Source organism: Sinohyriopsis cumingii, chromosome 9 (genome assembly GCF_028554795.1).
Source record: "Sinohyriopsis cumingii isolate HCF-2022 chromosome 9, ASM2855479v2, whole genome shotgun sequence".
Taxonomy (NCBI): Eukaryota; Metazoa; Mollusca; class Bivalvia; order Unionida; family Unionidae; genus Sinohyriopsis; species Sinohyriopsis cumingii.
In genome coordinates, this window is record NC_142969.1 from 57,208,214 (window position 1) to 57,236,182 (window position 27,969).

General features: G+C 35.7%; 2 protein-coding genes across 3 annotated transcripts in view; one reads left to right on the forward strand and one right to left on the reverse strand.

The window, feature by feature from the left end:
• Positions 1-27,969, forward strand: part of LOC149791874 (serine/threonine-protein kinase DCLK3-like) — a 427,773-nt gene that overhangs the window by 174,393 nt on the left and 225,411 nt on the right. The window lies entirely within an intron of this gene.
• Positions 12,307-27,832, reverse strand: LOC149791877 (uncharacterized). 2 transcript variants are annotated; one of them, XM_089970372.1, is made up of 5 exons: positions 27,799-27,832; positions 21,845-22,051; positions 17,750-18,868; positions 13,865-14,226; positions 12,307-12,585 (listed from the first exon to the last, which is right to left on the reverse strand). In XM_089970372.1, the coding sequence occupies exons 2-5, from the start codon at positions 21,978-21,980 to the stop codon at positions 12,415-12,417; spliced, it is 1,788 nt and encodes a 595-aa protein (XP_089826498.1). In that variant the 5' UTR covers positions 21,981-22,051; positions 27,799-27,832; the 3' UTR covers positions 12,307-12,414. The 2 variants fall into 2 exon arrangements, with proteins under 2 accessions (XP_089826498.1, XP_089826497.1); XM_089970371.1 differs by having other exon boundaries at positions 27,673-27,805.

The following is a 27,969-nucleotide window of genomic DNA, read 5'->3' on the forward strand; positions in this document are numbered from 1 at the left end:
CCGCCATGTATAACCTATCTTGTGCTGAAAAATGGCGTTAAACCCTAGAACAACAACAACAACAACAACAACATAATGATGAAGATACAAAATATACAGAAAATGAGTTTTCTTAATATAAGGAACCTATTTTATAATAAGCCTCCTGATGTCTATTTATCTTGGCCAACTGCTCTTGCATATTCTCAGACAGGTCAACAATATCAGGTTCCCTTAGGCCTCTTGTTTCTCTATAAGCTAAAATACTAATATAAAAAATGTAAATGCTAGTTATCCATCTGAAATCATAGCAACCACCTGCATCATCCTGTTAACATGGACAAGCTGCTGTTTAATATTTCATCCATTCAGAGATATGTATATATTCCCAAACTCACCTGAATGATACATTATTTTCTCCATTAATTAAACAATTCTGTCCTTATTCAGTCAGTAGACATGCTTATTTTTCATTAGTTTGTTAGTGTCCTTCATGGTAAGATATCAATGTAGGAAGGCAGTTATATATATATATATATATATATATATATATATATATATATATATATATATATATATATATATATATATATATTGAGAAAACAACCCAAGTTTGCCTTTACAAGTTTGGGGAGTAAGATCAGATTTTAACTTTTTACATCTCACTTATAAGACACCTGCTACTCTGCATTAATAATTTTCTAATAAAAAAGGTTGACTTATAAGCAAGTATAGATGGTATATTTATGTATCTTAGTGCAATTAACAATATCATGATTTCTATTTAACTGTTAAATATGTATTTTGTGACTCTTATTTACTGTGGATGTCATCCAAAATTTATAGACAAGAATGATCATTCCATGGAAAGAGCATTCCATGGAAAGAGCAATGGCTTCCTTCCACTTGCCCATCGTTCCAGTTGTATAATTTTTTATAAAATATATTTTCTAGTACAATTTATCTTTAAAGATGCTCATGTGTAGAACTGTTTTGCCATAAGTCTTCTGAAAATGACAAAATACAAACTTAAAGAATCAATAGCAAAAACTATGGAAAAACGATTGTTGCAGTAAAATCTGGACAACTGCCTCATCCTTGTTTGGTTGAGTCTGGGTTTCATATTAGATTTAGTGGAGTTAGAGAACCAAACTAACTTTACATTAGTACCTCAAATGTTTTAAACTGCATGTTTTTTCAAGCAAAGCATCTGCTTGACGATACTGTTGATTATAGAAATTTTAGAAACTGATTTTTAGCAAACGATACATGTTGAAGATGAAAGGGAAAATAAGCCTCTTGAAAAGTTGTAATAATCAGTGGAGACAAATAAAATGGAATATTCAGATTCTTGTAAATTTAAGCAGGAAGGGACACAATTATATATATTGGACATCACATATTGATTTGGTTATATCTCATGGCGGACGATATGGTTGCTGTCATCATGTGAAATGGATACAAAATCCAAGAATTACTTCAAATTGAGAGATAGCAACAAGTCATTGAGCTGTATTGGGTTTGGAACTGAAGTTTGTGTGGCTGTACTAAAGGTAAATTAGGTTTAGGTGTACTTTACAAACATTTCAGTTGTACATAATATACCATTGCTGTACTAAAGGTAAATAAGGTTTACGTGTACTTTACAAACTTTTTCATTTGTACATAATGTACCATTGCTGTACTAAAGGTAAATAAGGTTTATGTGTAATTTACAAACTTTTCAGTTGTACATAATGTACCATTACTGTACTAAAGGTAAATAAGGTTTACATGTACTTTACAAACTTTTTAGTTGTACATAATGTACCATTGCTGCATCTTTATCCTGAACATTTTAAATGTTTTCCAACTTTACAATACCAGTACATAATTTGTTTTCCAACTTTACAATACCAGTACATAATTTGTTACACCATACTGAAAAAAATCAGATGCCTTACTGAGACAATCTTGTTAGGGTTGGCAGGTCTGTCTTTATTGATGTGTAAATTTTACCCAATCACTCAAGTAGTAAATAAAGTCTGAAGAGCTTGTGTTAACTACATGAGTGGTTAGGTAACAGTTTAAAGAAAATACAGTACAGATTCTTTTAAAAATAGTGTAGATCTACTGTCACATTACCTGATAGCAGATTTGGACTTATACTGGTTGCAGCAACATGCCCATCATGCACAGCTAAATATGGCAGCTCTTTAGATGTAATCTGTGCTATTTTCTATTATATTGCTGATGTTGTAGATTTGTGTAAGAACCACTAAATCACAAAAATTACTGGCAAATTTTCTCACACTGACTGAACAGTAGTCTCAAACCAACATGAACAGGTGAGATGGCAGTGATCGGTAAAGGTACACACTTTAGACCAGTTGGCTACTTGGGGCCCCTTATACACGTCTCAGCTAGTCCAATAAATCAGCCTCCAAATATATAAGTATACTGGTGGGTAGTTTGGACCCCTAACCATCCATTAGTATCACTGCAGGTTTGGGGGCTGATTTATCTGACTAGGTCTTAGCTTGCTGATATCAGAATGAGGAAAAGAGTAATATAAGACCTGTCACCCTGCAAACTGTTTGCATCAAGCATATATTTTTATCCCATTATTTGAACAACTGTTGACATTGAGATTATGGCAAGGGACCGAGTATACAGTTGTTATAGGATGTACCCAAGATTTTAAAAAAATAAAAATAATTGTTAGCCCCCACCCACCCCCCATAGCTTGCACTGGTTTGTAAAACAAACCAACCCAAAAACATAAGGCGTCTGGTTTGAAGAAAATCCTAGACTACCACCTCCACCAACTCCGTTAAAAACTTGGTCCCCAATATGCATAATGTCAGAAATGACAGAGAAATTGATTTTTGTTTACCTCAAAGATGTAATATTGTATGGTTGTTTTTAGTAATAATTAAATTTGGATTTGTTAATTCTCGCATATCTATCCAGCTCCACATTTTCCATTCCACTTATTTTTATGTTTCCCAGCACTGAGCAGACCCTGTTATGGCTTTCTATTTTATAGCAATGAAAGCTACCTAACTTAGCTAGGTGACCCTGGCAAATATTCCATGTGGATAAACCACTTCCATTTCTTCATCCTTTAAAATTTAAAGCATTCATTGATGGAAATACTCTATATATATATATACTGGCTTATACGTCAAGTCAAACTGCACAGATCCATTTTTGAATCTAAGTATATGCAGATTAAGGGGGAATAATCAGTTGAACAATAAAGACCTTCTTCTGCCAGCGCATTATGCATTATACAATGACATGTCAGGGTCTATTTTGTTTGCAGTGGACTCATAAGTGGGTATAGATGGTAATTTTGTCTAGTTCAGTAGACTGCTTCTAGCTTTAGCTTGTATTACATATGGTTACATTGTTTACATTTAGGTCAACCTATGGTCTGTACATCTGTTGTGGTAGTATTGTAATTTGTTACATTGTTTACATTACGGTCATCTACGGTCTGTACATCTATTGTGGTAGCATTGTAATTTGTTACTTTGTTTACATTGAGATTATCATTCTGTCTGTACCTTTCTTGTGCTAGCATTGTAATTGTTCCATTTTCCTTAGTTGTGCAGGTTTGTTTTGCTTCAGTTTATGTGAGGTTATCTTATTCCTTATGTCAACTTTCACGTTTTCAACACATTTATTGATTCAGATGACAAATCTACTTATTTGAACTACATTTTTTTTAATGTGGCAAGTGTATTTAAAAGTAAAACTGTACTTCATGCATGTTCCACATCAATAGTGTGATACACAAACATTATATATATGGAAATTGACACAAGGACTAAGATAATGTCCCACACAAATGGAACAAAACACTAAGGGAAGTTCAACTAATCATACATTACTGTGATTCACTTATTTTCATCCTTGTATAAATTCTCTGGGCATCTTCAATGGGAAATTAAAGTCTTTTATGGTTATTAATGAAAGAATGTGTTTGTCCTCTTTCCCATAAATATATATGTATATAATTGTACAAAAGTTGTAATTTTTTTCACAGTGCAGTGCATTTGATACCTAGATTAGCTTTTGTAATTTTGAATACAAAATCTGGCAGGTTTATTGATCTTTTATTGTGTATGAAATCAAAAGTTGTGCTTATTGTTGTATATCATTGTATAGACTGATCATACTTAGACCTTAGACCACTTTAATGACAGTACTTGTAAAAAAATTCACTTGCATTATCCGTAACAGTACATTTTACATAATAAGCAATTATGTCATATGGTAAACATTTGTAACCAAAAACATTGGTTAGACTGCAAAACAATTCCAGGCCCATCACTGATGATATCTATCCCTTCTATATTGTGCCTTCCAAAGTTCTGGTTCATATTAGGGTTCAAGTCAATGTTTCAGATACTTTTGGATACAGCTGATCATGTGATATAAATGTGTCATGAAAGCACACTATTCAGATAAAATTAGATCACTGTGAAAGATCTTCTGTCTTAAGTATCACATATCTCGGATTCTTCACAAAGAGCACAATAAGATTGGAACAAAATTAAGTGAAAGTGACCTAAAAATTTCACCCACCAATGATTTGCATTTCTAGCTCAGTTTCTCAGACTGTGCTTTGCAGTCTGACCAATCTGCCATTGGCAGTTTTCTTGTTTTGAAGAAAATAAACTGTGTGTCATCTCAAAGTGTGTGAGGATTTGTAATTTAAAATTTGTGAATCATCTTCTCTTAAATAAAGAGAAATGCTATCAGTGTATGCTGTTTTCTTACTCAATGTGTCATCCAAACTTTATCAAAAAAATATGATAGAACTGTAAAATCTGCATACTAAGATTATATGGTAATTTTTTTATACGTGCTTATTGATAATGTTTGATTTCATTATGGTGGTGGGGTTTTTTTTACAGCACAGCAACTCATGAAGGTTATTGACAGCCAAGGCGATTGTGGTAAAGTACCATGCTTTCCAAAATGGCCTGGTTTGATAGTAGAATCCAGTCCTATGACCAGCACACTACCCACAAAGCCACCCACCCCACCATAGCCACACTGGTGATACTATAATGCATCTGAGTACAACTACTAGTCTGAGTTTCCTCTGATCTTTGTCACCCCATTTTTGATATTTGGACATTTATGTTGGGGTGTAGGGTCAGAGTCCATTACCTATCGAAAAGTTGGAATTCTCTGACACCATTTGGTGTCATCATGAGGTAGCTGCTTACTAGCGGGCCCAGCAAACTTTAACGACCTTTCATCAAGAGATACCTGCATGAAATCTATAGAAATATGATTTATTTTCTCAGAAATTGCGATAATAGCATTTGTTATGTCTTTAATCCGCTCACAGACAAGACAAAAGTACATCGTTGCTGAATTTTTACCTGGATCTGGTCACTTGCATTCCTAGTCACATGACTACACAACTCTCGCAACCTACAGGTCAATGACATCAGAGCTCATACAGTCATATGATATCAGCAATAAACCATATCTAGTGTTGCTGTAAGAAAACAAATCATATAAATGAAAGTCACATAATTCTTATAGAAAAATGAAAAAACAAAAACTTCTCAAAATGTTTATTGTGAAAACAACAACCAAAAATCTGTAAATGTTGCAGCAATTTGAAGAAAACCAGATTCACTATGCAGAGAGCACGTCAATGTGGTAGTCACATGACACCAACAAAAACATCGCTGACACGTGCTCAGTACTTCTTGAAGTTTGTTTTTTCCACCTGCTGTGATACTGACAGGTTTCTGGTTTTTGTTCTCATGTTGAGAAGCGCTCATTATATTTATTTACAACCATCAAGTGACTTCTATATAATGTCCAAATTCTATGTACAACAACTTTGAAAATTTGTTTATTATTGATATCACACGACTGTATGACCTCTGATGTCACTGACATGTAGGTTGTGAGATTTGTATAGAATACTCATGTGACTCGGGATGCAAATGGCCAGATCCAGTTCAAATTTCAGCAACACTTTCGTCTTTACAACTACATGTACATGTATTTGTCAAGCTTCTTTAAGATTTAAAACTCACTTGAATAAAAATGGTGCATTTCACAAAATGGAAAGCTTGCAAAAAGCAAATGAAAGACTAATTAATATCACTGTATAGATATTTCCAGATCTCATAATTAGGAACAAGAAGAAGAGTCCATTGAAGGGACTGTTGCTCTACATTCGGATAAGAATTTCCCGAAATTAAAGATAAAACCATTTCTTCTTTTCTGATATCAGACCCGCACAATTTTCATTAGGACAAACTAGATACAAGAACTCTTCTGACGAAAACCTAATGTCGATATGAATTACCTTCAGTGAGTACAAATAATACGATTTTTTTCACGATGGCAGGTGTGGCAGCCATATTGGAAGTCAGATCAGCACAATTTTCATTCAAGATCAGTTAGACACAGCAATAAGTGAAAACTTCATGTTGATAGGACTTTCTGTTCAGGAGGAGTAAAAAATAAAATGATTTTCAAGTTGGCTGCTGTGGCAGATATATTCATTGTCAGAATAGGCAGTGTGTTTATTTAGAACCAATTAGACATCATAACAAGTCTTTGAGAAAACCACATGCTGATATAACCCTCCATTTAGGAGGAACAGTGATAATGATTTTCCAAACGATGACTATGGTGGCCATATTGGATGTCCAAACAGCACCACTGGAACAACCAGACATCATACAAAGTCTTCTGGTAAAATACCATGTCAATATGATTCTGTTGAGGAGAAGTAGCGATAGGACTATTTAAGATAGCAGCCATGCTGGCTATATTAGATATCATATTAATAACATTTTCATTTAGGACCAACTAGATATAAGAAACAAACTGTGCAACCAACTGCGGTGGCCATACTGGATGTCTGAACAGCACCATTTTCATTTACGATCAGCCAGACTTTGTGATGAATGCATATGTGTAAACTTATGCATGTGAGAAAAGTTTTATTGCAATCCTAAAGTAGTTTAGGACCAGTCAAACTTCAAATTGCCAGATTTCATCTGACATCTTATTTATTATTTTTCTTTTACACTTTTAGAACCAATGACCATGACCTGTTTCATCAGCTTAACTTCAGGCGATACAATTTAGCTATCATAGTTGTAATGTTTAATGGGGAATCAGGGTTTGATTCCAGGAAAGAGCATGAGAAATGGCTACCACATCCAAGGAAGGCAGCAGGTACACAAATTACCCACTCCCGACACTGGGAGATAGTGACAAAAAATAAATATGGGACTCATTCAAGGCCCCATAATTGGAATGAGTACACTTTACCATTTTTTTTACAGGTTCTACCTTTTTTGTGTGAAAAGTACCTTCATTTCTGATGAAGACCACATGATTATTAGTGGCTCATTGACTAGCATGCCAGACTCACAACAAGAAAGGTGCAAGTTGGAATCCTCACTAGAACAGGTCCAGCTGGCAGCTATGGTGTAGCTTTGGGCAAAGCACTTACAAGACCTAAGTTCAAATTTTACACAAGATAACAGGACTAGGATGGCAGAGGATAACAAGCTTGGCATCCATGGATTCTCACCTGTGTTAGATTCCCAATTCTATCACAAGCAGTGACAAATGGGCATGGGTTTAATGTAGCTGCACTGGTTTTTTTTAAAGAACACTGGATGCCACTGACATAAAAGCCAACCTCCCAGGCAGTCTTGGTTATTTTTTGGACACTCAAAAAACGTTTTAATGTCCAGTAGGGGGTCACTGTACACCCAAACAATCAACACTGTTCAAGTGAAAGCAAATTATCTACCTTAGATAACAGCATAAGCCACATTAGAAAATGACTTGAAAAACATATTTCAATAAAAGAAAATGTCTTCTTTGAAGCATTTAATACACTTTAAAAACAGACTTGGCTTTATCAAATATCACCACCCACAAATACACACTCACATAATCACAAATACTCCAGTATTAAATAAAAATACATCGTTTCTGTCCTTAAAATTCTTTGGACAATGGAATAATCTTAATTATGTGTGATATAATTGCAATGGCATTTTTGCATTCAGAGGGAACATAAAACATCCAATGGCCAGACTGTTTAAACAAGTTAATTGCTTTTGGGGCAGATCATAAATTTTTCTGCTCTGATTTGTAGAAAGAAAGATATTCTGTCCATCATTTTAGCTGAAAAATAAATTACCCTGTGTTAACAAAAATATCCTGTTTAGAGAAAAATTACAGCCCCTTCCCAAGAAATTTAAATCTCTAGTCCCTTTGGGATTGAGCTCTGCATCTGTGTATTGTCCCAGTGCTGGGAGGTGTTTCTACATGTATGCCAATGGAAAGAGCTGCATTCCTGAGCGACTATATCAATGTGGTGACTTTGCAAACAATAAAATGCATAACCTTACTGCTGCATTTCACAGTCACAGACTCCATCAAATGGAGTTCTGAAATTTACTTTTTCTGGGCTTTGCTCACTTTATCTAAGGCTCGCCCTTCCCTAAATCAGAGCTGCATTTAGACAATTTGCCTTCAATAATTATTTACACATCCAATGTAACAAAACTGTTATATTTGAAATGTACTATGTGAAATAAATTCCAAGATGTGCTGTCCCTGATCATGAACCAGCCAATAACCTTTAATAAAAATCGCTTAATGACTTTCAAGGCAAATGCAAAGTGCTAACATTTGTTTCTCAGACAGCTCTGTGATTTACCAAACATGAACTGAATTGATTGTTCCATTTTGTGTACAGTGTGCTTTACCTACGCAAATTAGTTTCAGGAGACCTCCCAGCGCAGTGTTTTAAGGACTCTTAAACACAACTTCACCCCAGCAAATTAAGTAATCTGTGCAACTGTGGTTAATAAGCTCTGACCACCTGACCTTTTAATCACATGTAAGACAAACAACTGTATAAAATGGCCCAATATTAGTCTTCATCAAGCATTAAGCAGGACTGTTTATACAGGTTATGGGCATACATCATGGCATCAGACATGCTTGCTCTCTCTCTCAGGATGACAATCATGTTTTTTCTAAATATGACTGTCTGGGGGTTTGCAAGTCAAAAATCATGTTTCTGATATAAAATATGGTGTTCTTGAAGGCACAGAGTTTCTAAGCTGGTCAGAGTAGGTGTTGTGAATGACCATAAATTGAACAAACTTTTAATTAATTGCAGATAAATTATGAAACTCAACTTTTATTTGCTTATGCCCATATCAGTTCAAGAATATATGCTATAAGAAAGTGTGTGACTGTGTTTTTTAATTTTTAATGTAGCTTTAAATTTTTTTAGTCATATCACTACAATGTCTGGAGTTGGCAGTTTATAGTGATGTCTAGCAATGGGGCATAATGCTGCAGACATGTGGCATCATGTCCCACCCAGTCACATTATCCCGACACCAGGCTGACCAGCCCTGACTATAACCTCTTAATGCTAAACACCAAGCAAGGCAGCTGCTAGAACCATTTTTTTAAAACAGGTCTTTCGTATGACTTGACTGGGGTTTGAACCCATTACCTCCTGCATCTGAGGTGGATGCTCTTACCACTTAGGCCACTGGAGCAGTCACTACTAGAAAGCTTACATCGGTTGTCAAAGATACTGTATGAAAATGAGATTCTAAAGAAATAATTTTTCATAATAGTGACCTTGATATGCAGTCTAATGACTCCTTAAGTGTGTACCTATTCTCCTTCCTTGGTCCTGGTAACAAATTTTCATTGACATCTGCCTGCAGTGGCTAGTTATTGTCTGGAAACTAAAATGGATGCCCACCAGCATGCCCATTAACCTGGATGGAAATACCACACAATGTGCTACAAAATTGATTGGCTGGGTTTATTTAAAAAGTGGATGCACCTCTTTTTATCTTGATTTATCAATGCTCCCAATAAAAAATTACTTGCCAGTGTTCCACCCATCCCATCATAATAAATAGAATAGGTTTAGAGATAATTCCAGGCGAAACGTAGGAGTATTTAACATGTATGTTTTTTTACTGCACTGGGCTCTTAAAAATGGGTATCATAAAATCAGCATAATTACATAGAAAGCAATACAAAATTACATGTCTAACGCCCTTGTTTTGGGTTAATGCCATTTTTCAGTACATGACAGGCTCTAAATAACAACCTGTACATCTGATGAAGGACAAATCCAGAAAATCCTGTGAAGAGTTACTGACCCATGGGAAGCTACTGGCGAGCTTTCTCATATACCCAAAGCCCCTAAAATAACTTCTTGAGTCATTAGAAATCAACAAAATGCTCCATTTGAAGATTTTATATTCCACTTACTGCATTAAGTTAAGTACATATATTGTAGCGTGAATTATTCCAGGATGTAAAGGGAGCCACAGTGGCTCATCTGGCAGAGTATAAGAGTTGTAATCCACGGGTCATGGGTTCAATACTCACCTAGGCTGGCTACCTCAGTTTCTCCTAGGGAATAGCACTTAGCTCCCGTTTCCTTTGCAAGACATTGCCAATAATGCGGAAAAAGTGCCATTCAGACTAACAAACCAAACCATTCGCTATGTGACCTTGATTAAATTTAAAATTATCCTGAAGCTAAGCCATCCGTCACCATACAGCTATAATGCATTCCAAGTGTATATGCATAATAATAATGAAAATACAAAATTCATACAATAATAATCTTTTATCTAAAACTGGAATTTATTTTACAGTATTTGTTTTCATTCACTACTTTTCTGCCATTATCATTCAAAATGTTGTTCATATAATACACTAATAAATAAAACCTAAGTTATCCAATTACTGGACAACAGTTTCAGCACTTGAAACAGAAATGACTTATCACTGTACTTTTTTTCTTTACACTTTATAATACTAAAAAAGTTATTATTATTGTGTTTCAGGTCATGTTTTGCACAACCAAGAAAACCTGAACAATTAGATACCAGATCAGAATTTTTGCTAAAAAAAAAATATTCCCCTCATTCTCATCTACATGACAACTGACGCAAAGATTGGGGATTACAGAAATCATTGCTTTACATATATAAGCTACATGGTGGTACAGTAACGCCTGTCTAGACATCTGTTATGAATAACCACCATTTACAGCCAAAACTGTCGTGCATGAATCAATTTTATAATCCAAACAGTCATAAGCAACCATCTGCTGAACAAAATTTTCAAATCAGTGGTGGTCATATTGGATGTCAGATCAGCATCATTTTCATCTAGAACTAGCTGTAACTATCACAAAAAGTCGTGTAAAAACTCCATTTACGAGTAGTCCTAAGAAGATCTTCTACATAGCAGCCTATATTTGATGTCGGATCAGTATCGTTTTCATGTAAGATCAACTAGACATCATAAAAAGTCTTTTAATGAAAACCTCATACTGATGTGACTATCCAATCAGAAGGAATAGTGACAAGATTTTCAAAATGACCACTGTGCCAGACCATTTTCAAAATGACCACTGTGCCAGACCATTTTCATTAAGGACCAACTAGGCCTCAAAAGAAGCCTTTTTGTGAAAAGCAATACGATTTTCAAGATGGCTACTGCATCTATCATACTGGATGTTCGAGAAGCACTATTTTCATTTAGGACCATTAGACAATGTGTCAAGGCAATCTTCCAAGTAATTTAAGGAGTAGCGATAACATCCATCTTCTGATGCAATATTTATTATGCACCTTAAGATCTGCACCTCATCTCTTTCACAAGAGGCAAAGTTTATAAAGGTTCTAAGAATCTACACATAAATTCCAAATCATAAAGTTACGAGATTGTGATAGCTGCATTCCCAAAAGTGGTCGGATAACTTAAAATCATATAACTCAAAAATTATGGTTTCACTGCCTTTTAGCCACTTATGGATCCTAAATGTTTTGTTTTAGATAGTTTTCACTAAACTTTATTTCAAAAACTTTTTTTTATGAAGTTGCATTAATGCAAATTTCTTGCATGTCAAAATCTTGCAAATTGGCGAATACCTATAGTTAAACAAAGGATTAAAAAGCATTTAATTTTCTCTGATGACATATTTTTTTTCGTAGTTTAATGCTGTTTCTGTTCCTTACTTTCATGACCCAAAACTACGTTAACTTGCTTGCTGACATCATTATTTACCAAAACAATATTTCACAACAACTTCAGACATCATAATACATTTCTACCACATTTAACAAGTTCTTCAGTTCCTTGATCTCAGTTCTTGCAAGGCACCAAATTCTGGAGACTTTAAAGTCCTTTGTCAATCAGCCCTGGAAATGTTGAAAACTTCACTCGTTGAGTAAAATATTGCCCTGAATTTTATACAGAACAAGAACACATTCCATATTTTCATGATTTTTAATGGCTCATCTTTTCTGGGCAAATGGAAAATTTCAGATTTTTCTAAACCATTCCATCAAAGTTTTCATCCAAGTGTATCTAAATTGATGGTCAAGTAAACGGCACTGCTCTTCTTCCCCTTGATGATCCAAATCTCCCATTCTGGTAGCGGTTACTGAGTAAATATGAGGCCCTCATGTTATTGTCTCGAATGCTAAACCCTCGTCTCATTTTGAATCGTGTGTGCCGTATCTTCTGAGATAATGCCTTCTTGAACACACTCTGATGAGAAAAAAATTATGTGTAAAAATGTTATATTTTTTAAATAAATTTTCAATCGTATATCTAATGTGTACATCTGTATAAAAGTGTCTAAATCAGCTCAAGCATTATAATTAATTGTGAAATGATATCCTTTAGGCTAAGAATTTTTTTCCACCTATAAAGAAAGAGCAGAATTCAACCAAAAATGTGTCCATATGACATGGATACCCCAGCCAATATGATGCAATCGAAGGCCAAAATTCCCATTTAAACATCGGCTATATCATCATAAAAAATGGTCTCTTTCCATGGGACCTTCAAAATGTTTTGTACAAAAAATAAATTACTGACAAAGATAGGATAGGAAATGGCATGACAGGACAAAAAGACATGAGTAACACTACTTACCACCACCTTAGATGTGGTGGTAGCATTAAAAATATAATGTCCAAGACATAACAGCCAATACCTACTACCGGTCTTATATGGCCAACACAAAATAACCAATGCCTAATACTGGTTTTAGTTGGTTAGCACAAAAAAGTCAATGCCTAATACTGGTCTCAGATGGCTATCACAAAATAATCATGCATAATACCAGTCTTAGATGGCTAACACAAAGCAGCCAACACCCAACACCGGTCCTAGATGGCTAACACAAAACAGCCAACACCTAATACTGGTCTCAGATTGCTAACACAAACAGCCAATTCCTAATGCCAGTCTTAGATGGCTAACACAAAACAGCCAGCTGAAATACTTCTGCACCTTAAAGCTTAACTAAGTACATGTTTTAAAATTTCAAAATCATCTAGCAGAACAATACCTTTACTATACCCTACTTTTATTACATATAAAGGAATGAACAAGTCTTTATTTTCAGATTCTCTACTTCTGCACACAATGGACAGAAATTTTTGCTCATCCATGCTCAATGGGTGTTCTCTGCATAATGAAATTTCTTCAACCTGAAAAATGTACATACACCACAATAATAACTTTCAGGCATATTTCACTGAGATAATAAGATGTTTAACTTTTTTAAGTAAATGTACTGTCTGTTCTTAATAAATGGATGAATGCTCAAAACTCGCCCAGGGATTCGGACTTCTGTCCATTGCAATGGATGAATGCTCAAAAGTTACCCAGGGATTTGGACCTCTGTCCATTGTGACGGATGAATGCTCAAAACTAACCCAGGGATTTGGACTTCTCTCCACTGCAATGGATGAATGTTCAAACTTACCCAGGGAGTTGGACCTATTTTCATTGTGATGGATGAATGCTCAAAACTTACCCACGGATTTGGACCTCTGTCCATTGCAATGGATGGATATTTCTGATATAGGGCCTTGCTAAATGCTTGATAATCTGCACAAGATGGCTGCCCATTGCACTGAGCCAACAAATGACTTGCACAAATCCCCACCAGCTTGGACCAGATGACTTTTGCATTCCCCGTTTCAAGAAGATTCTTTAAATAAGGATCATCAAAATTTGGTAATGATATCCTTGATTTGTTAGACACATGAGGCCTAGACTCAGTTTGTTCCCGATCAGATGATGCAGTGAAATGGGCATTGTTCTCATCCTCTCTGGAATAAATAGCTGGGCTAACCTCTGTTGGACTGGAATGTTGCAAGCTGATATTCTGGCCACCTATCACAAAAAAAATCAGAGTTCTCTCAAGTTACAAGGATAAACCTGAATAAGCTTTATCTGTATTTACTTTCTACACTGGCATTTTGTATACAGACATATTACATACAGTTAAGTAACTACAACAAATTTTACAATACTGTAATTTCTTCTCATAATTTCTAAATTTACAATATTAAAAACCTTGAAAACCTAACAATACACAGGCACAAGATTTATTCTTTGCAAGTTCATACAAACAATATACCAGAAGTGTATAAGATGTTATATCACAATGAATCCATTATTCTTTGAGAAAATTATCTTTTATTCTTTATTAAAACAAGGTGCCCAGCAAAAAACTTTATTTAAAATGCATTTTTAGCACAAATGTATGTGCATTAAAAAGATGACTTGGAAATATCAGAGGTCAAGTTAGACCTGAAGTTTTGGGAGGTGACTTCACCGTTTGGACAGAACAGGGAAAGGTGAGATCAGAATAGAGAAGTAGAGGCAAAGCAAGATATATATATATATATATATATATATATATATATATATATATATATATATATATATACAGTGTGACCCCGCTTGACATCTAGTAAGAGAACTGTATGTTGTGAGATTTCCGCTTTTGTAGTTCACATTTCTGGTAACGGAGATCAATCAGACGAGGCATTATCTTGTAATCTATCTTTGTCAGATTTTTAGCTGCTCATTAGTAATTAATATATTTACACAGACTGACATTTGTATGTAGATGGAAAGTAAAATTCCTCTTCTTTTTACCCAGAATTAAATTATTCAGAAACACATTTTCTGTAATAATCTCTGTCATCAGACCAGAACACCTGTCTTTGACCCTTTGTTAAATTTCTAATGCATGCATAGAAGATATCATCACTCCAATACCACAAATGTAAAAACAAAACCAGGGAGGAACAGTAGCTAGAAGAGACCAAACGATGGCCAATTCCTTTTTAAAATGTATCCAGATAAAATAGTTTGTTGAAATTTCAAAGGAAACAGATTACCTTTGAAGCACCAATTATTATGGAAATATACTTAGCAAATGGAAGAAAAAAATCTGTCTCAATCATGCAATACAATTATTTGATGTTGCCGCCATAATAAGAAACGGGCATTTGTTTGGTTCTCCAAAGCACCCTTCATAAAACAAAAAGCAAACTACGATCTTCAATATAAACAAAGAAGTCAGTATCAAACTTAAACAAAACCCATGGAAATTGATGGATTTTTGTATTTTCCAATGTGACTGGAACATGTTAACGGTGCCATGCAGTTTACTTTTTGAAGCGACAAAAGTTTATCCTTACGAACACTACCAGTGGCGGCTTAAAATGCAAACTAACTTTTACTGACTCTGGACATACTGAAAAGCAAATCATGTGCTTCGTTATTCAACAGGTGATTGTGCTATGTATTTCCACCGAGTTCATACCAACATGACCTGTGACAAAAGTACTGAATATTTTAAATCTCTGTGTGTGGATATTTTCGATGGAATTACCTGTATTGTGTACTCAATGTATGTGAAGAGATTCACGGGTGAGTACACAGTGTTGATACACTATTCATGCTATACATTAGACATGTATATATAAACAGTATATATGTATATGTACCAATTTGTGGTTCTCTAAATAAAGTAAAATATAATATATGCCTTCTGTTTTCACTACAGGTGTATTTCTCATTCAATATGGTAACTGTGCCGATGAAGCACATATTTTCCCGCCCACATTTATTACCCCCCCCCCAATTTTTTTGTGGCATATGCATCATTTTCTTCAGCTAACTAACGTGGTTGCTTATAACACGGTTCAGTTTATAACATAGTCGGGTTCTATGGCGCCCAACTACTGTGTTATAGTAGGGTCACACTGTATATATATATATTCCTTAATATATCTGGCCAAATGTTTATGAAAATAGACAATCTAACAGAATCGTAAATCTGGAATGCAGAAAATCACTTATACAGGAGTCCTCCATACACGCACATATGCTGGATGGCAAATTCAAAGGTTTGCCAGTCTTGCTTCAACCACCTGCTGAGTGGGAAAATGTGTTGATCAATTGATCATTTTAGCTGTGCTGATATTTACAATGAGAAAATTCAGTGGCTGAAAGACCCCCAGATGTACATGTTGTCATTGTAAGAGTACATTTGAAGAACATGTCCCAACAGCTTGGTGGCAAGTTCAAAGATGTGACTAGCTGCAGAGTGGTGGGAAAATGTGCTGATATTTACAATGACTGAATTCAGAGGCAGAAAGACCCAGTGATGGACTGTGTATAAGAGTACATCAAATGAACAATTTTAGCTTTCATTATTGTGTTCATTTCCAAGTGTAGCTGAATAAGTAGTGCATGTCACCTCGAAGAAAAAGACATGTTGAGAGTTGGACAAAATGCTGTTTGCAAATTTAGACAAGTATTTTGGGGCAAATTGAAGTAGATTATAATGAGATTCATCAGAGTGCTAGAAGTTGCCAGAACTGATATTTCACATGGAACACTATGTGTGATGCCTAGCTTAGTGCTTGGAATAAGACCTTTCCTTGGCCTGACATAATTCACTCTCACTCCAATGGACAAACAAGAGTTACATGTCAGTGGTGTAAAGAAGATAGAAAATTAAACTCAGTGGCAACCACTGGTTCTACTCATCTGGAAATTTATCCACTTCTGGTAGGGGACTGCAATTTCTGCAATTGGGACTCTTGTTTTCCCCAAAATATGAGCTCTGGATTCCTAGTTTTAAAATCCTAATAAGACCACTGGTACTTCCTAGACACAATGTCATCCATTATTATTTCCCCCATCAGGTTCACTTACAGTTTCAAACTGTTTTTATGAAGAATATAATGCACATGCCACAGTTACAATCTTCAGATCACATTCTATTCTTAAAACACTAATTGCTACGTACATACTACTGCTTAAGTTTTGAAACACAAATTTGTGCTTTTATCATCAAATGAAAAATTAGCTAGTGACAGTTGCAATAACCAGAGACATATATTAACACATGTCTGCTTTAGCTTACTCTGGAAAGGGTTAATGGTCAATCAGCTACCAAACCGCATGCCGGTGGATGTGCAAGAGTTTGTTTGTCAGTGTAATTGATACAAAAACTAGCTACTTGATGGCTTGTTAGCTACATGTACATTTCACCTTGAGCTATAACGCAACGCTGGAATAACTAGCTATGGCGAGGGAGCATCTCAAGAGATATAGTCTGAATGACCGTACATCTAAAAAGTCAAAGGGCAAAGTTGTTTTCCCTTTCCTAACAGTAAAAGACAGAGTTTTCATTTTTTAGGTGACTTACTCGCCCACTTTACCTGGTAGCATGACCATTATATTTTAGAGCCAAGAGGGTATATTATCACTCAGCCTTTGCATTTTCTAACTTCACCGTCAAAGACAACAAACTTCAAAATGAGATCAGATATTGAGGCAAATATCTTATGTGAACTATGTGAATGTTTCTCCAAATATTTTTAAAAATTACCTTCAAAGTTTTCTGGCAGCGGAATATGCTGTTGTTGGGCAACAGACTTTAGGCATTCCTGTAGAAAATTGACATCTGGCTTCATATCGACTTCCTCTAAATCAAATGAATCAACTGGTCTGCTTGTTGAAACCACTGAACTTCCAGATGATGTGGACAATCCAACCACTGACACCAAACTTCCTGGACCCGGTGAAAGAGATCCCACCCCCGACACCAACGAACTTGTCTCCATAGATTGTGTAGAACTCATCCTTTGTTTAGATGATGACCTACCTGCTGTTAAATTAAGTGGAGAAGCATCAGATGTGACAATGTTATCAGTCTGTAATGTATCATGCGATGCTGACAGATCAATGGAAATGACATCATTTCCAGAGTTCTGAGTGTCAGGGGAGGTTACTTTTGGTTGATGAACATTATTAACCATGAGAATAGGTGTAATTCTGTCAGGTACAAATCTATCCGGAAATCTGGGTCCTGTTACACTGCCAAATCTGCTTGCAGTTGGAGACTGTGATGGAACTGAGTTAGAACTAACAGAACTTGGTATCGCTAAGCATTCAGGACTGTCCGTCTCATAATTCTGATGAATACTGCCTGATCTCCTCACAGAGTCAGCAAGAGTCTGATCTGTTCTACTGGTCCTACTTTGCTTCCGTCTACTGATATCAACTGTTCCTCTACCTTTAACTACTGTAAAATTATCATCTGAGTTAGTACACCTTACTGTTCTTCCAGTGGAAGCAGCTGTAACCCTTTCATCTTTGTCGTCTCTTATTTCAATACACTCATTCATAACCCTATTGCTACCTTTTCCCTCACTGGCATTAGAACAGCTTTGATGTAACCGTAGAAAATCACTACTATCATAAAGATTTCTGGACAGTAGGTCATTTTCAGGTCTAATTTTGGACACAGAATCACTCACATTCCTTTGCAAAACTGAAGCAGATATTTCAAACTGATTTGTATTTTGTCGCTGAGATTCATAGTCATTCGAGTTACTTCCATTTGCTACATTTCTGCATCTACATGGTGGGCCATTTGGAGCATTAGGGGGAGATGGATCAAAAATTTCATCTTCTAACCATCTTGGGATTGTCCTTTTGCTCTGATCTGAAGGAAAAGAGAAAAAAGTTCTTAATATCAGAAATAACTCCATTATACAACCAAAATTATCACTGACTTTCAAAAGTTTAATTATTATAGGAACTGATAAATCATTTCAAGTGTTCACAAAATCCAAAATACCACCAGTTTTAAAAATAAGTTTTGGTACATATCTAAATCAACTGAGAGTTCCAGCCAAGAAGATACTATTCTATTTTAACTTGCCATTTATTGTCATGAATGTAAGCCCGAGCCAGTATCATTGCCATTTACTTTTTAAAAAGCCAGTTCACTTCTAAATTATCAGACTTGGATCTGTAAGCATTGCATGAAACTTTGTGCACTTTCAAATTATGTGTATCACCAGCATTCTTCATTGGTAGACAATGCCTCTAGCATTTCAAATGAACAAAGACCAATGAAAATATTTAGTATACTTTATTCTTTGTGACCTAAAGTGGAACTCATTTCAAGGATATTTCCATTCCATCTCTTCCTTTAGAATCTTTAATCTGAACAAATATTTATAAAACTGCCTCGTGATTGTAGCTGATAAATATCTTTTTTTTGTACATTTGCAAAGGTAAGGAACATAGTTTTACTGAAATGGAAAGACTAAATGAAATTAAATCCCCTGTAGTTTGAAACTGATCAAGCACAATTATTGTACAATTTTCAGAAAGGATTCTTCCATATGCCGTAAAGCTGAGAGGCTTTGGCTTTCCACCAGACTCACTATTCATAAGAAAATCTATGAAGCTGCTAAGAAGAATGTCACAAATATAGTCCATGCAGCGAAATCAGCCCACTATACTACTAAGATCATAGAAAGTTCCAGCTGCAAAGAGCTCTTCAAGATTACTAACAAGCTAATGTCAAGGAACAAATCTACACCACTTCCAACTACCTTCTCTCCAATCGATCTTCCAGACATGTTTGCAAATTTCTTCCGTGACAAAGTACAAACCATTAGAGATAAGCTTGAAACCACAATTTCAATTGACTCGTTGTCACCATACAGTTGGGATACAGAATTTGAGCGGCAACCATTAACAGCATTAAAACCTGTCTCTATGGATTTTGTATGTAAAATCCTGATGAAGAGTGCACCAAAGTCATTTGAACTTGATCCAATTCCAACATCACTGCTGCCTGAGTGCTTAGATCCAGTATTGCCTTCACTAACTGGTGTTATTAATACCTCTCTCTCATCCGGGGAATTCCCATCATTTTTCAAAACTGCCATTGTAAAGCCTTTGGTGAAGAAACCAACACTAGACCATAATGATTTAAAGAACTACTGCCCAGTTTCTAATCTCCCATTCATATCAAAAAATCTTAGAAAAGGTTGTTCTATCCCAGCTTGTATCTCATCTGAATTCAAACAGTCTTTTTAGCAATGTACAATCTGCATATCGCCCTTGCCACAGTACTGAAACTACTCTTCTAAAAGTAGTTAATGACATTCTCTCAGCTTTGGATAGCGGAAAGATTACAGTCCTCACCCTCCTCGATTTGTCTGCAGCATTTGACACAATAGACCATGATACATTACTTCACTGTCTCCAGCATGTATTTGGCATTCATGATACAGCCTTACTGTGGTTCAAGTCCTACTTGGTCAACAGGACACAAATTGTATCTGCAAATGGAATACACTCCAGCCCAGTTGATCTATGTTGTGGTGTTCCACAGGGGTCTGTTCCTGGACCTGTTCTCTTCATTATGTACACTCAGTCGCTCTCAAATGTCATAGATCATCACCCAGTGTCTCACCAATTGTACGCTGATGACACCCAAATATACAAATCTAGCCACCCAACTGAAGTTGATGCTACCATCCAAGGTGTAGAGAGGTGCATTTCTGATGTGAAATCAGGGATGACATGTAACAAGCTGCAGATGAATGATGATAAAACTGAGGCCAACCTGATCACAACACAAAGACTTTCTCATTCACATCCTTTACCTCAAACAATAAATATCAGCAACACCAACATTAAATTCACACAATCAGTACAAAACCTAGGTGTTACTCTGGACAGTAATCTCACATTGCACCAACATGTCATAAACATGTGCAAGGCTGCATATCTTGAGCTGAGACGCATCAGCTCAATTCGCAAATATCTTTCAGTTGATGCCACTAAAACACTTGTGTGTTCATTAGTACTTTCAAGACTGGACTATTGGAACTCAATTCTGTCTGGTTCATCTCAATATCTGCTCCAGAAACTTCAAAACACAGCTGCTCGGATCATACTTAAAGTACCACAATCAGAGCACACCTCCCTGCTGCTCTGTACCCTGCACTGGCTATCCATTCGATCCAGAATCAAACACAAAATTTGTTCTCTGTGCTACGTTTCACTGTCGGATTCTAGTCCAACATACCTATCCGACCTCACCCATGTGTACACACCAGCAAGATACTTACGCTCCTCTTCTGACAATCGTATACTTATTATTCCCACTTTGAAAGTCATATGGACAGCGTTCTTTTGCATACCAGGTCCCAGCAACGTGGAATGAATTGCCCAGTGAACTTAGACACAAAGACAGTGATCACATTCAAGAGTGCTCTCAAAACTCACTTATTTCAACTGCAAGAACAAACTTAAAGACCTAATAATGTTTCCTACCTTAAATATTCTCAGCATGTTTTTATGTTTTCTAATTTTATGGTGTTTGTTTTTGTAATCATATCATTATATCTTTTTTATCTGATCTTAGAGCTTCTAAAGATCAGGCGCTATACAAAGTCATTATTATTATTATTATTATTATTATATGCAATATGACTCTTAAGATGGGCTTCCGTGACGTCAAAACTCTAAAACCTTTGAGTCCGGTATACACAACAGAGACATGAAAACTGAAAGTATATGACTACAAACTGGAAGTCCATGAAACAAATAAAATTGCTGAAAAAAATTAAACTTAAAACCCTGGGATCATTTTCTGTTTTTAAGTAAAAGTTACCTAGTGCCATGTATCCATGAACCTTGAATTCTGCAATCTTCAGATCTAGCCACATAACGAACTGGGTCAGGGTCCATGGCTGTACTTGAAGAACAAGATTAGCAAAATCCGCCTTGATTTTGTGAAGGTCTAACATGACTTGAAGCAAGATTATGATATGTCTGCATCAACGCTGGCAAGTCATTCAAATGTTTATTCCACAGCAACCTGCAATTAAAATTTAACTGAACACTGAAATTCTGTGGAGAAACGATAGATCCCCAATTCCCCCATTATCTATGGACAATTCCCAACAGCTTTATGTAACTAAGATTCAACCGTAATTCCAGAACGTCTTCTATCATGGATGTATTGTTCCGGTTGGATTTGTTGTTGTTGTTGTTTTGTGATGGTCTTTTTAAAACATGTTACTTACAATTGTTGGTTACCAGTAGTCTTAATAAAGGTAGCCTTTTCATACTTCAGTGAGTTTGTTCAAATCTGAACTAAGTTAATTTCTTGAATACTGTTCATGTTAAAGTCATGAACATGAGAACTGAAGTTGTTGCTCATGACCACATATTTTGCATGCAAACATCTTGATGGTACTCAGCAAAACACTATCTTAATAAAGCATCAAATTCAAGTCATACTGACCTTCTCTAGTTGTTAGGTGTAGTTTTCCAAACTGTTACCAGGACCAGAAATAATGACAGAGATGTAGTAAGAATATACACAACTACTGTGTGTGCAGAAGAGACCTTAACAAAGGTGTGATACATGTAAAACCTCAAGCCACAAATTCTTAAAGACAGATAAATATAATAATATCAACTTTGCAAGAGAATGGCTATTATTTCCTTAGAAATCCCACAGGACTTAACAGATACACTGTTACTTGTGCAGAGCAAAAGCTAAGACTGATGAACATATGGTATAGACTTAGCACTTGGTGGAGATGGGGCATGTACCGCAGAAGAGTTTTCCTTCCCATTTCCACAGACACTTATTACAGTCTACATCAGGAGTATCCCACCTTTTTTTTGCAAGCAGCCACATTTCACTGTTTATAATCTTGGGCCAAGATTCCCTCTACCAGTCTGCACAGTTTATGAAAGGTTGGTGAGTCTGATTCTAGACTGTGGCCCATTTGTTGGACAACCCATAATAACTTAAAATTTCTGAATGCTCATTATCAAACCTATATTTATCAGTATAGATGACATCGTAATATCAGATTCTGTGTAGAGAAAAGGACATGAGCCACTGCATTTTCTGGACATGCATGTGTTTGAAACATGTGCTTTAAATTCCGCACCAATGAATCAGGTGCTAATTTTAGTAACGAGTGTTCCAAACTCAAGACAGTTAAAGGACTGAAATTCCATTAATAAAACAAAGTCTATTTTTTCCACTTACAACTATGGCAGGATAAGCTCTCAAAAGATTCTCTTTCCTAAAACGGAACACACTATTAACCAATCCTGGCCAGCTAAACCCATATATACTCTATTTTATGTTCACCCATTTCCAGACTAGTTCCCATTTTTTCCATACAATTAGTACCGTGTGTCCTTCAGTCCAATATTTTGGTACCTTGGAAGACATTCTTTGTTTTCCAGAACTGAAGAGTGGCTATCTGTGAAGATGCATACAGAGTTGCTTCTCAGAGCCTCTTGATGCTAACATTTGTATCAGACATTTAACTGGTAACACCTTAGGTTTACAAACTTTAGAATTAAGCATGCAAATGAATTTTGTTCTACTGGCATGGTCTGGCTTGCTCTGAACTCCAATCAAAGACATCTGAATCAATCAGAAATGTGCAGTAGGACACGGTCATAAAACTAATCATGTAGCTACTAACAGATTAGAAGACTTGCCAGAAAAGTCAAAACACAGACCACATGGTCATAAATGGAATAGATGCCGTTTTACTGTGTACCTTTTACGATGCATCAATTATTTTTTTGTGTGCCATTTGGAATTTTATTTTGTTGTGCTTAAGAGACAAGGGAAACATCTGTACTTGTAATTTATCAGATAAAACAAGCATTGTTTTGGCTGTAATTTTAAAAATAATAGAAATTGTACTACAGTATATCAGGGATGGTCCTGGCTTTTAAAAAGCTGTCGCCAAAAAAATCGCCAACCTCAATATTTTGTCGCCAATTTTCAAAAAGTGTCACCAAAAAAAGTAGTGTACATTTTTCCAAGTGTTAATTTAGTCTATTAATGTAACAGGAAATGAAAATTACAAAAGATGGATTAGTTAATACTTTAATTACAACAAGCATTAACAAAATGTTACATGAAGATCCGTCGCGATTTCAGGGCTGCCCACTTGTTGAATGCAGTTTCAAAGTCTAATTTTTCACATCTGTACATGCTGATTCTCATTAAATTCTCGAGAGATGAGATGCAGAGCTTATTTCTGATGTCAGTTTTTATGAGGTTCATCTTACTGAATCCACGTTCACAGTCCTCATTGCTGACAGGTGACACCAGTAGTCTCTCAGCAGCCCCACCCCCCATGGCTAGCTTCATAAAGCTTGTAGCGAATTGCTTCCTAAATCCCAAGAATGATCACTGAATGCTGTATAAATTTTCTCGACAAGAAAAATAGGATCTCCATTCCCACGAATGAAACTTACACGAGTCAACACCTGGCAATATTGGACCGTATATATATAAGCATAAATTCACACCCAATTTAGGGATTCTTTCACTCCTGTATTTTGAGAAATAAATAATTATTATTAATTATGCAAAACTGTTCTTTTTTGCTATTTCTTGTTGCGGAGTTTAAGTCTCTGCAGCCGTAAAATCAGGACTGATGGCAAAAGGGAAAGATCAATGAGTGCCGCACTGGCGACAGATGTAATTGTGATTTAGATTTTTTCCATTTGCTTTGTATTTATACACAGTAGTCGGTACTTCAAAGCTTATCAGTTTTCTATGAAGGTTCAGCAAAACTATTGTATTGGTATATGTATAAAAAAAAACCCAGAAGGATTAGCCATACAATTAATTGTATCTGTTCTATTCGCGTCTTCAGAAGTCGGTCAGTTGTAGGTATAGTGCGGTAGCATGATTGACTGTATCGCAGCATACAGTACTCAGACCAGATGTCAGCATAAGCAGATTATAATGTAACAATGCACTGTAAAGATGGGGTTGTCAATAAGAACAAAGGATCGTTTGTGTAACAGATTGATTCCAATGCATTGCTTAGTCAAGTTTGTGGCTTCCTTTCGTTCTGTCTTTTAATTTATCCAGTCCAAATCATTGATTGTATGTACAAATTAAATAACCAAAAAGTATGTCGCCAAAAAAATCGCCAGATGGGATATTTTTGTCGCCAATAAGGAAAAAAAATCGCAATTTGCGACATTGGCAAAGCCCAGGACGATCCCTGGTATATACTCATGTATAAGCTGAATACTTTAGAAAATACTAAAAGCTTGAAAGAAGGGGGTCTGCTTATCTGCAGGCAGAGGTCTAAACTTGAAAATTTTGAATTCTTGCGTTGACTATCATAATGGCTGTAAATCTTAGGACATGAAAAATAAATTATTGTCAAAACAAAATCTGCAGTTACCAGCTCTTTCAATAACCATGTCAATAATCTGTTATAAACTACCATGATTGTTTTTGTTTTTATTTTGCAAGTGCATATTTTCTGATTTCTCCAACGTGAAATTAAATAAAGGCAAAGAAAGAATCTTAATTCAAGGGATGGTTTCCAATCTGTTCTAATAGTACTATTAGAATGTACAGTACTTACACAGTGCAAATCATGCTTAGCGTCATTTATATTCTTCTTTATTCCAAAAAATACTATATACAGATTTTGCTTTGTGTACTGTTTCTACCAAATCACATTCTTCCAGATCAGCTAAACATACATAACTGTTTCATTTGCATTCAGCCACATGCTCACGTGTTACTCCTTTTCACTGATACAAGTGATCCCATAAATTAAGGTAATCTTTATGAAAAGGTAGACGTTGAACCATACAAGGTTCATAATCAGCATATATTCACATAACCATTTCATAACCATGAAAGAATAATGGCTAAAAGTCTGAAAAGAGATCAACTAAGACCATCATTGACTAAGATTACCATTAGTTTTATGTTTTGGCTGAACAAAATCATAAATTTTGCACACAATGGAAAGTTGTTGTTCTGGTTTCTCCTTTGTTAATAAATGGAGGACAATTAATCGTTAAAACCCTGAAAACAGCCATGGTTGATGGAATATTTTCTTTGATGTGTTGATTGCCTTTTACTCCACAATATTAGCTCAATTAGCACAGCTGTGTAAATGGGGTTCAAGGTCTTTACATTAAAGCAAACAACAAATGTTTTTACAGTATTATAATTTTAGAAGCATTATTTCTGAAGCTTAAATCCAAGGGATATACTTCATACAGCCCAAGTTCAAATCTTCAATGAACATGTGGTGGCACCATTATGTAAATATGCTCACTAGCCTAATTGCAAGCATTGCACTAAATCAATTGTGGTTCATTGTTATCATACTGGGATCATATTTTAATGAGTTAGGCATTTACACTTTCAAGGCTAAATAAATACATAGTTACTGGTGCATAGATACAAAATCTAAATGCTATAATGCATATACAAAATAATTAACTATTCAAAAGGGAGAGGTTACTGTTACAGCAACCCACTAATGATCAATTATTGTTATGGTCCGATCAAATTATACTGGATAAGGCAAAAACAACAAGAAAACAGAACATTAAATAAATTTACTAACATTTCATACAAATTATATTAATTTATAATATTCCTTCTAATAATTACACTTGCCAACAGAGAATAATAAGCGAAATTTTTCTAATAACTGTTTGACTACATAAATTCATTAAGAATTGAATATGAGTTGTGGGGTATTGGCTAGGGTAGGGGGTATAGAGGAGGACGGGTTGGAAAATGCTCTAGAAAAGTGGAAATTTGCAGTGGTGAGCAAATGCAGTTGCACTAGTTTCTATTTTGCAAATGTTCATTTAGATTTCCATTTTAAAAATTCTTCAGATGTATATGGTTGCTATATTCTTTTACAAGAAGAAGAATTACCATATTCATTCATGTACAAGCCCATTGGTGCATACCCCCCCCCCCCACTGGATAGGCAAAATCATTAAAATTGCATGATGTGTGCATAGGTCGAGCTACAAGTCACTGTTTGTCACATGAGCACAACATTGTCCCCACAGGCAAAATTCTCACATTATGGAGCTGGCAACATCTGTTTGGTATAACACAGAAAAGTCAGTGATGGCTTGATGAACAAAATAAAAATAGATATCAGGGGTAAAACAAGCCATAGAGTATGGTCATGTGCCTTTAAAGATGGAAATAACAGAAGGAAATCGACGGTCATGGGTGGAACCAAGGATTTATAAGTTACAGACCTTCTCTCTTATATAGTATGACAGAGAGCGTCTTTTATGTCAGAACGGGTCATGTGGGTAATCTAAGGTATTTTTGTCATTCTGTAAGTTTTTTTTCCTTCAGATTAGTTTTTGTATTGTCTTTTTCTCAACATCAAGCTCGCGTCGAGTACCTGTGCCCCTTCCCTTCTATTTTTTCCAAGTCTCCTGCTACTTCCCTTCTTATTGAACCCGTTTGCTTATTATTATAAATGTTCTGGCGTCCTATATACCCGTTATTGCGAACGCAGTCTCATGCAAAACACTCAGCCGATACTATCGGCGATAGTAAAAAGAGATACATTGATAAAAGACTTGCACCTGCCGACAGAGCTACTGATGTTGCTTGAAAACTGCGATCAAGACAGAATTTTGCGAGATTACCTTGCGTTACAATTTCTCTTTACTACGAAACAGATTTTTAAAACCTTATTTGATATGGAAGACGAAACTCTATTCATTAACATTAAGACTTTCACACAATTGTGGAGATTGCTCTTCGTTGTTTACCTTTCAATACGCTGATTCTATAACGCGCATGTCCAAGCAAATTAAGCGTTAAGCCAACGCTCGTTTCAACGTGAAAACCGGTGCGTCCTCCATATTTGTACTACTAAATTCCGGATAATATTTAAAAATATAGCTTTCTGAGACTAATGAAAGGTGCCATTTTTACCGTAT